The 11,646-nt window shown below is 34.0% G+C and overlaps 1 protein-coding gene across 3 annotated transcripts in view; it reads left to right on the plus strand.

Annotated features, from left to right (window-relative positions):
• Positions 1 to 9,769, plus strand: part of FTSH12 (FTSH protease 12) — a 74,911-nt gene extending 65,142 nt beyond the window's left edge. For all 3 annotated transcript variants that reach the window (XM_088213437.1, XM_088213439.1, XM_088213438.1), the window contains one exon: positions 9,107 to 9,769. In XM_088213437.1, coding sequence (XP_088069563.1) covers positions 9,107 to 9,184 — 78 coding nt within the window. In that variant the 3' untranslated portion in view covers positions 9,185 to 9,769. The remainder of the gene's footprint in view (positions 1 to 9,106) is intronic.
• The last annotated feature ends 1,877 nt before the right edge of the window (positions 9,770 to 11,646 follow it).

The raw sequence follows: 11,646 nt of genomic DNA on the forward strand, positions 1-11,646 counted from the left end.
CCCTTGAATATGATTGTCAAGAGTTAACAAATCGGCCATAATCTCTTCCTTCTCACTCTCCCCCTAAAGAGGTGTTGGGCTTGAACTGAAATAAGGCTCGAATTCCCCTAAAAGTAACATTCATGGTTACAAAGTATTTTCTATACGAATGATGATAACACTTGTAATATTTATGAGTAGGAGAATATTCAACAAATACATAAGAGATCTGTATTGTAACTTGCCAACATTTGTAGTATGGATAAAACAAATATATCCAAAGACTTTTAAGGGACCGGTATAAGAATTTTTTCCTTACAACACCTCCAAAGGACTTCTAAGGTCAAGAGTTCTAAAAAAATATTTTGTTGATAAGATAAGTGGCTAAAAGAACTGCATCTCCCATTAACTTTTTGGTAGATTCATGGTGAGTATAAGAGACCCAGCTACATCTAATATGTGTTTGTTTTTCTTTTCAGCAACACCATTTTGTTCGTTAGTGAAGGCATAATGCGTCTGATGGATTATCCCATTAGACTTTAAGTAGACACAAAATCCACCATCCATATATTCTGCACTGTTCTTAGAATTATAACTTTAGCATCAAAATGTGTACGTATTATTTTATTAAATAAGTGAAAGCATGAGAACACACCAATTTTTGTTTTCAACAGATAAATCCATGTTAATCTAATATAACCGTCAATAAAGTGTTGACTAACATATTTTATTATTTAATTATTTAGTATTATGTAATTAGGATTTTATTATAATAATAATCTCATTATTAGAATTATAGTAGAATAAGAATTTCGTTATTAATAGATTAGGAATTGTATAAATATCCTAAATGTAACAACACAAAAGGTGATAAATAAAATTATTTTTTTTCCAAACTCTATATTGTATCAGAGTTAAATAAATCTATTTTAGAGTTTTAATTTTATGATTTCCTTAAAATCCTAAAATAGCACAATAGTGTGAATTGGTACCTATTTATTCAAATCTACTCTCATTATCACCCCAGATGATGTTGTAGACTGACCGACGACCTTCACTCGACTCTGCCAGCCGCCAACAGCTACAACAAAAGAAAGGAAGTCGGATTTATTAGTGTGCTGCTCGGAGAACACAACTAAACTTGCTCCCGACCATGACACTAGAAGGTCGTGCAACAGGCAGAAGATGGAGTAGCATATAAAACATGATCCGCACGACTGGAAGCGGAGGAGACTAACTGTTTTCGGCTCTGCGCACGAAGAGACGACGATAGAAGAGGAATCAAAGATGGATCTCCAACATCCGTCCTCGTTTGTGTGAAAAATCAGAGCCGAAGAGAGAAAAGGTGCACCAGAGAAGATGAACCAGCACGCCAACGGCCTGATTGCGTGAAGCTTGATCTATGGTGTTTCTGGGCAGTTTTCAGCCCGATCTCACAAGATCCGTGCTTGATTTGGAACCGCTGGTGTTTTCTGTAGTGTTTTGGTGATTTCCGGCAACAATGTGTGGTGGTTGCTGGCGATGCTGGTAGTTCTGGCGAAGGCTCGTGGACGGCGTGTGACGGTCCGGTTAAGGCGCATGACACTCTAGTGGCTGCACGGGGTGGTGCTTTCAGCAGTGGCGCATGGTTGTCTGGTGACTGCTCGTTCATCGGCCCATGGCGGCATGTGAGAGCTCGTGTGGTACTCCAGTGGAAGCCGAGCCATTTTAGAGTTGAACCCAAGCTGTTTTGAGCCAGATCGAGCCGTTTTAAGTCAAGTCAAGCCGAGTTGCTGCCTGACAGATCTGGTTCCAGTTTGCAGCACTTATTTAGCATCATTTGGCACTGGTAAACTGCATGATAGCTCTTCAAAACTTGGTACATAAGTTGGGCATGTGTGATATCTTGCACCAACTTGGGGGGGTGTTGAGTAGCATATTTTATTATTTAATTATTTGGTATTATGTAATTAAAATTTTATGAGAATAATAATCTCATATTAGTAGAATTCTATTAGGATAAGAATTTCTTTATTAATAGGTTAGAAATTCTATAAATATCATAAATGTAGCAACCTGATAGGTGAGAAATAAAATTATTATTTTTTCTCCAAAATCTATAAATAGTAATAAATCATCTATAATAACATAAATAGGTATTCTGAGTAGGTCCCCGAACATCAAAATGAATAGTCATAAATGACAACTTTTATGGTTATTCATATGATATGAACTCTTTATATGTTTAGATAGTTCATATGTATTACAAAATTAAAAATTTATGGAAATTCTTTTAAATAAATTGAGATATAATTTTTCTAAAATAAAAAAATAAGGATGTTCCGACCATCAAGGCAACTGTAGAATTTTCCATTTGACCTTGGTATTTTCGAAGGCAATTTGATTTCCAATTAAATTGTAACTTCTATTTAAAACAAATAAGTCATCCTGTAGCCTACCAATGTCAATCTTCTTCCCTATTTGAAGATTTTAAAGGATATAATAATTAGGAAAAAATTTAATTTTACTGTTAAGTTCTCTAATGAGGGCACTATTAGACAAAAAACTGTTAGAAAAACTAAACTAAACGCATGAATGACTGAAGACAATATAATGGTAGGAGTACAATTAATAGAATCTGTTCCATATACAGGGGTGTATGATTCATCTGCTGTATGGGCATTTTCCCCTTTAGTAGAAAGAAAGTAGGTTAAGAAATATTTACAAGAGTTTATCATATGTCTGTTAATTTCAGAATCTATAATTTAAGTATTAAAATTAGAGATAGTAGGGAGATGAGCAATATTTGGTTTTACCATATTTGATGTACTAATAGTTGATGAAGGATTATCTAAACTAGGAACAACCAATCTCTATGCTTCTATCATGGTTTAAAGTAACAGAGAAAAAGCAACACGAAGTAATTAATCTCACAAAGATAGAAAAAACCTTCTAATCAGTACCCACGGGGTCGGGAACAATAAAACTAGACCAGAAAAGGGAAATATGTTGCGAGCCTGAAGTCAGTGACTAGAAACGTACCCATTTGGCGGCAGACGCGGCGGCTGAAGTGGCGGCTCAACTCAGTGCACGGACAAACCAGATCAGAAGGGCTCATCGTGTGGAATGGCCAGATCGGTCATCTATGTGTGCGGCGGGACACGGTGGAATGCACAGATCGGCGGAGTGTGCGGCAACCGCGTGAAGCTGGTTTAGAGAGGTGCGATTAGGCTCGAATTGCATGCAATAAGACCGAATCCGTCCTGATCGGGACTTTTTGGCAAGTACGATGCGATTCGGGCCGGAAAAAGGTTTTTTGGCGGCTGTCACCGACAGTGCATGTGGCTCACGCACTTCTATTGCTTACGGCACATGTGGTTCACACACATGTAAGATGGTCACCTCATTCAAGGGGTAGGCCAGCGGTGAGGCTACGACTCCGTCTAGGGGGATGGTGAGAATAGATTTTGATAGATGGATACCATATTAGTCTATTATGCCATTTAGGTTTTGAAAAAAAAAAACTGAAATTAAAATTCTAAAATAGTCTTATTTTGCCTTTGACACCATATAGGTTTTGGAGAAAAAATGTTAACTTTATTTTCTCATACAACTTATATTGTTACAATTTTGGTATTTATAGAGAATTTTTATATACAAATAAGAAAATTAATATTATAGTAGGAATTCTAATTGATTCTAATGAATCACATTATTATGGGAATGATTATATAGGTATAAGTATCTCAACAATTGAGCAGTAGAATATTTTAATTAACAATTCATGAATAATGATGTTTTTACAAGGAGTTTTTAAAAAGTGGGAACTTCCTAAAGTACAATGAGGATGAGTACGGTTAAACTAATTTATTTTGCAAGTTTTTCAGAAGTAGAGAAAATTTAAGCAATAAAGATAGGCAAGAGGAAATTAGAGATCAAGGTGAAGAATATAGAGAGAAATTGGTTGGAAGATAGGTTAGTTAGAATAGTAATTGGAAGAATGAAATAAAGAAAGATAATAGAAAGTAAAACCTTAGTAAAGAGATTCATAATTCATCACCGTCTACCATTTTCATTTAATTACTACTTTATATAAGCATTATTTACAACTAATAAGGAAAAGTATAAATTAAAAATTGAGGATATTCTAGTTCCTATATTAATCAACCTACCTAAATAGAAAACTAGATGTAATGTTTAAAAAATCTAAATGACTAGAAGATGCAAAATAATAATAATTCTTAGTAAAAGTTTTTGATAAAACAATTTGTTCCAAGATAAGATTTTCTTATTCTCCATAATTCCATCCTATCTGATGAAAATTGGATTTCGACTGTTCGGTTACAAAGCATCAAAAGAGGAAAGGTTAAACATGTTCTTCAAAATCTTCAAAAAGTCGAGGTGTGTAATAATTTTCATGGAAAAGTTGAAGGTTAACCAAAGTTATAAGACCCTCAGAATCACAATATCAAAATAAGATCATCTCCAAAAATCTCTTTAATGCAATCATCATAGATGAGAACTACTCTGGTTGTAACAGGAGAACAAAATTTAGAAAGGAGGAAGCTGTTTAACATCGCCAACATAAGCATAAACTTCAATAAGAGACAATATTTCTTGAGTTGCAATTAGTTCAAGAAAAATTTAAAGTTTTTCATCTTCTAACACATAAAGTTTTAGTTATGCTCTTAAACTTAGCTTTTAATTATTGTAGGGATTTTTTTGAGATAAAAGAGTAGGAAAAGTGTTGAGTAATATAATTTATTATTTAAATATTTTAGTTATTAGTTGGTATTATATAATTAGAATTCTATTAAAATAGTAATTTTATGTAATTAAGATTTTAGTAAAATAGTTGTTTCCTAATTAATAGTTTAAACATTCTATAAATATTCAAGTGTTACAACCTAAAGGGTTAGAAATAAAATTATATTTTTTCTCCAATTCTATATGGTTTCAGAGCAAAGTAAGGTTATTTTGGGGTTTAAAACAGCAAAAGAAAGCAGAGGAAAAAGAGAGTTAGACCAGGGGAAAGAGAGGAAAGATCAGAGGAAGGGAGAAGGCATCCGGATCCTTCCTCCACCAGTTTCTTCCTCCACCGCGCATAAAGTCGCGCGGCTAGTTCCTTCTTCCACCGTGCGCAGAGACACGAAGACGCTCTTAGTTTTCTTCTTCTTCAGCTGTGCGCAGAGACGCACAAGCCAGTTCCCTTCTTCAGCCACGCGCAGAGACGCACGACCCAGTTCCCTCTTCAACCGCGCCCAGAGCTGCGCAGGGCACCGAGGTTTCCTTCTTCTTTAGCCGCGCGCAGAGCCGTGCGACAACCTCTGGTTTCTTCTTCCTCCACGCGCAGAGACGCGCGATCTACCTCACTCCGATCGTACGAAGCCTCTGGCCGCGACCTACCGGCCTTTTACTAGGCACAAGTTTTCCCCTTCGCCGCACGCATAGCCGTGCGCAAGGAATTTTTTTGACCAGCTACATTGAGCAGATCTGATCTGTTGAGCCAATCTGATCCGTTGAGCCAAACTGATTTCATCCCGAGCCAAGCTGCCTGCACCAAGCCGAGCCGAGCCGTTTTCTGAGCTGAGCCGTTTTTCGAGCTGAGCTGTTTTTTCGACCCGAGCCATACAGATCTGATTTCAGTATTTTTTATCCTTTTTAGCTATTTTGGTGCAAATTACGAGGTCTATTTTTATTATTCCATATTTTTCTACTTATCTTTACTACTCTAAAATGATATAAACAAAAAAGTTGATGGTTTTTTATCCGGATAATCTCTCATTGCAAATCTATCCTGTAAAACTTGATGGAACTAATTATGTTGTTTGTCAAGATCTTATTTATTGTTTATCAAGGTTAAAGGATTGCAGTGGTAGATTACAAGTGATATGAAGAAACTAGAATACGTAATTTGGAATATAACATATAGGAGTCTGAAAATTCTTTAGTAATGTCTTGGCTAATCAATTACATGCATCCACATATTGCTCGAATATATTTGTTACTCGATATTGCAATAAAATTATGGAACACGACATCTTTTATATATTTAGAAGTGGGTAATGATGCCCAAGTTTATGAATTTCGCAGTAAAATTCATGACACAAAAAAAGAATACGACTATTTCACAATATTTTTTTGAACTGAGTGGATTATGTCAGGAATTAAATTACTATCAAAACCTTCAAGTAGATTGTTTTGCAGATGCAGTCAAATTTTAGAAATTGATAGAAAAAGAGCAAATTTATTATTTCTTAACTGGTTTGAATACCGAATATGATCAAATACGGATTCAGGTGCTTAGTAAAGATCTTTTTTCTTCATTAGAACAAACTTATGCGTATGTCCAGTAAGAAGAAAGTAGAAGGAATATCATGTTTTACATAGCACCAATTGAAAAAACTATATTAGTTGCTCAATCTAAACAATTCAAGGATTTACGGAGGTGTGACTATTGTGATAAGCCAAAACACACCAAAGAGACTTGCTGTAAGTTGCACGGAAAGCCAACTAGAGGTAGTGAGAGAAAGAATGGTGGACCTACGAGAGCTCAAGAAAATTTAGTTGAGAAAAGTGAAACACTCGACACACCAACAATTGGAGCTTTGTGAATGAAGAGATTCAAGTCTTGAAGCGTCTTTTGTCTCAATTTAATTCTTCATCAATTATAGGCGCAACAAATCTAGTAAAATCATAATTTTCGAACAAGGAAGAAGATTGGTACTGGTAAACTGTAGGATGACTCCTCAGAACTTGATCTGCAAGTTGGGCATGAGAGATATTTCTACACCAATTTGAGGGAGGGGGTGTTGAGTAGTATAATTTATTATTTAAGTATTTTAGTTATTAGTTGGTATTATGTAATTTAAATTTTATTAAAATAGTAATTTTATGTAATTATGATTCTAGTAGAATAGTTATTTTTTAATTAATAGTTTAAGAATTTTATAAATATTCAGGTGTTACAATTTAAAATGTGAGAAATAGAATTATATTTTTTCTCCAAATTCTACAAAAAGTTATTGAATTATAGGCACCAAGGAGGTACCGCCCATGTACTATGACAAGATATCCCATGCTTTCCTAACTTTTGAGTATAAGTCTATTACAAATATGAGTACTTGTAGAATGAAGGGATTAGATTTTAGGATCAGGACCAAAAGAAGGGTGAAAAGGTTCCAATAGAGTTATTGGAGATGCTAGATCTAAAGTTTCTCGCTCATTTGAGCTTCTATGAAAGTAGAGATTTCCAATAAATATATCACGAGGGTACAAAAAGAAGCAATGGGTAGATTTCTCTTGGTAGATAATTTGTGAAGGTTGGGAAAAAGGAAGATTTGTATATCCCCTGTCCACCTCCTTTTCCATAAAAGACAATAAGGTTGATTTCCGGCCCTAACCCCCAACAAGTGGGCGCAAAAAGCCATATAACTGACTAACTGCTTTCAAAAGGCTTTTACAGGAGATGAAGACCCTGATTTAATGTCCTAACCACTGTGGTCTGAGCTTTTTAAATAATAAACTTATTATCATAAAAGTTTAACCTGATAGCAAATGACCCATCTGTTACTTACACGTTAATACGTCCTTTGAGGCTTAAGTCTGTCACGCTGAATGCATGAATAGGCACATAAACATCCTACCTTCTGCTGAAACTAATAATAAAAATTGGAGGAGTCAAGATTCTATAGCTAGAAATCTGACTCTGTACCATATTAAACGATAAAGTTGAACTGTGTTTTCCAAACTGAGAGGAAAATACCAAATATATTGTTTCGTCATTAACAAGCCTGAACATGCTTCTGACTGCCTTTGCCATAAAGATATGTGTTCATTTGGAAAACATCATAACCATTTGGTTAAGAGGGCAGAGTTTTTGGAAACTAAATTCCCCAAATCTTAACTCCTTTCTTCTTAGGAAGATAATAAACGTAACAGCTTACAATATGCTCGCTAACTTCCTCGGAAGCACCTGAGCAGGAGAAGTCTTTTGTGATTGTCTAATGGTTCCCTTCCAACTTCGGAACCTCTTAGAGTCAGACACATAAATCATTTTTTCATTTTTCTCATTATCTAAAATGAGCCTAATTGCTTTCCAAGAAATAGAGAGGATAGGTCGGTCTTAGGACCCTTTGGTCTAGGGAAAAGGGAGGTCCTAATTTCAGGATGGAGCCATATGACACTGTAGTGAAGACTATTGAACTCATTTTTAGTGGTGAAGAAAAAAATCCTTTTTTTTCGTCTTTCCCACAATTGAATTCTAAGAAAAGAGTTTTTCCAATAAATGATTGACCAATATAAAATACTTCATCCCACAAGATTAGCCAGGTTCAATAATATTCCTTTCGAGATTGATGCCAGCCAAACCACTTTTGTACAAATTGATTACTTGAGAATTTTGCAAGAGAGAGATGGCAGTGAAAAAGTTAGTTTTCTTGGGGCGAAGAGAGGATCGAGTCATTTACAAACTGTAAAAGAGAAACTTACACCCAGTGTTTCTCGTGGAGAAGGTAGTTTTGCCTTCTCTTCTCTTTCCATGGTAAAACTAAGTTGCATCTTTGTCACTATTTATCTTGCATTTACCTGACCAAATAAGTTTATTAATGTAAATTGCTTTATCCCTTAAGCTAGCCAATTATATCAGATGTATGACAGTAATAGCTGTTTTTCTGCATGCATAAATTCATTTCCGGAAGTGTAGCTTGTCAAATGTGGTTTTTGGATTTGAAGGAAAGGTAACCTTATGCTTTGTTGTGGGTGGGGGAGAGGTTGATTCTAGAAGCAACATAGTAGTCTCCTTCCTTGAATCGTCATTTCCACTCTACCCGTTATCATTTAACTAATATTTTTGCATGGAAAACTAAAACCTTATTTTTCCTAAAGTTTGCATGCTATGCTTCACTATCTGTTTTATGGTCTTCCTTATTGATTGTTGTTGTCTGTCCTAGCTAATTCACATTAGCTGACTAGGCTCCTTGTCATTCATTGATGTCAATTTCCAGTTTATCCACACAAATTTGTGTCATTTCCAATTTATCCATACATACAGATACAAAAACCATGAATGCTGGTTGGTTAGCATCTTGGTCTTGTTTACTTAATCAAGTTTGATATCCATTAACATGTCCGTTTGATTCAATTTCAGGAGGGGCCACTGCCTCGAAATGATAGACTCCGATATCAACCACTGGAAGTATATCCTGCACCCCTTCACAGATGCTAAACATTACATCAGTATTAATGCCAATGTTCATGGGCAATTTTCCTTGGTTGGTTTGATCAATCTGTAACAAGGATGTTAAGGGCTGCCTGACGGATGTGCTTCTAGAGAAAGTTCATGATGGCAAGAATTTGCAGTGACCACTCTCTAGCTGGAAGCTTTACAATCAGTGAGACCTGTAACAGCCTTGTTTGAACTGAAGCATTTTTTGAGTACCTTTATGCAGGATAACAACAACAATTTTTGCGGTCAATCCTGTATATATCCCTCAATCAAACATGAGCTTATAGATTTTGGAATCGGACTGAGCGGCATGTGTCCATTTTTGGTTATTAAGCATTGTCCGTTCGTCCACAGCAAAAAGTCAAAGTTGTAGTCCTGTAACATTTGCTCAAAGAACGAATAGTAGTACTTTTCAGTCATATTTTAAAGCAGGTAATTATAGCTTGCGGTTATGAATCATCTTTTGGAAGAAACAATAAAGTTTGAGTATTGTTCGTTAGGGTTACAGCACCTTATTGCTCATTATTACATCTTTTGTCTGGTGCACTAACAATGAAAATAATAATAATGTCTTTTGATCCCTAAGCATTGGCATGTTGATTAGTTCTATTGACTTTTCTTCACTTTCCTGTAAGTGTTATGGTTAGAATCGTTTAAAGGATAAAAATATTACGTTTATCGATGGTAGTGCTAGCAGCAACAATAACAATAATAATGATAATGTCTTTTATTTGTTTGGTAGGTTGTAATAATTTTTTCTTGTTCGGTTTTTGATCTTTTATTTATGATATTGGATAAAATATTTTATATTAAATATTTTATTTTATTATTAATATATTGATGATTTTAGTATAACTGTGATAATGGATTGAAAATTGAATAAGAACTTAAACATAAGAAAGGAGACTTTTATATTAATTTACCACAGTTGTCAAAGCTGATTTAATATGATTTCAAGGTTGTGGGTAGCAGGTTTGCTCTTTTGTTTCAGAGAAATCTGATTCATCTGCAACCCTAATGTTCCATGAGGATGAAGTGAAACCCAGTGAAGGATGGTGGAATGGGGAGAGGATAGGGGTGAATTTTTTTGTTTTTTATTTATTTTATTTCTTTTGTTTCTAGTAGTTGAAACTCTAGTTGAGGTGAATAATGTATGCCTTCCAAAGTTTTAAAGTTTCTACGTTTCTGTGTTAATTATAAGTAAACGTCAATAGTTCCATCTTTGTATTGGAGATAAAGAAAGATAACTTTTTTTTTTTTTTTTAAATTCCTTGTCTAATGGCAAAGATTACACAGTATGAAACTCCAACCCATACGTTATTTTTGTTTGTGTATTATTAAAATGTATATTTATTCATATGCTTAGATTAAAATATATTAAAAACAATTAATTTTATGTGTTTAATGAATGTGTATCATCTACATTACAGATAAGTAGAGTTTGAAAATTAGCTTAATTTCCCTTTTTTTCCATTTTCATTTATGAATCTGAAACCTTTTTTTAATTATTAGTTTCTAAAATCTTAAAATTGATAATTCAGATTTTTTTTCTAATATCTATTCTCTTTGAAAAAATGGTTTTTTTTCTTACTTAATCAAAGTTATGCTGTATTTGCCAACTCTTCTCATTCCAACCACAAAACTTAGGCGTGGAAGATCCATTGAAGCTATTCAAACAGATTCTTCTGAGAACCATAATTCTATGACAACCAAAATTTTAGCATGAATTTTGATCAACATCGTAACGGATTGCACTATATATTATGTCTAGCATTTGTTTACAGTTTCTGTAAATTTCCTAAGAATCTCGTATGTATCAAAAGGATCAACATGGAATTCATTCCACTATCATCCCCCACCTTCGTTTGAATTGAAGAAAGTAATGAAAATCGATTATTATCAAACTGATTATAACTTTTCTTTCCGTTTATGAAAATTTCACAAGAACACCTTCTACTTCTAAAAAGTCATGAATTATATTAGTATCATTCTCAATTTATTCATAAGAAATAATTCTTTTTTTTTATCAGATATGAGTAAAAATTAAAAATTTTAAGTGACCGATCCCGTATAACAACTGAAAATATAAAAATATATCATTAATTTTTTATACTAGCTCCAAAATTTAAATATTATTTGTTCAAATAAAATTTCATTCATTACATAATTTTTTCTTCAGATAGATAAATATAAAATTTATGGAGCAATTATTTTTAAGTATATTTTATGCACTAATCTTTCATATCTGATAGAAAATAATTATATGATTTTAACCAATCTTAAAATGCACGTAAAATCCAAATTTGTCTTAAAAAGCATATCTAATTGTGTTAGTTTGTAAAACTGATTTCTTATGTGTAAAATTAATCAATAGAATTTTTTCAAGATCCCGTGCAAAATCCAGACATAAATGGCTTGGTGGCTCTACGTCTCTCCACCTCCAACACCTACTGCACACAGCA

This window comes from Carica papaya, chromosome 2, assembly GCF_054855325.1.
Source record: "Carica papaya isolate Zhongbai chromosome 2, ASM5485532v1, whole genome shotgun sequence".
Lineage (NCBI taxonomy): Eukaryota > Viridiplantae > Streptophyta > Magnoliopsida > Brassicales > Caricaceae > Carica > Carica papaya.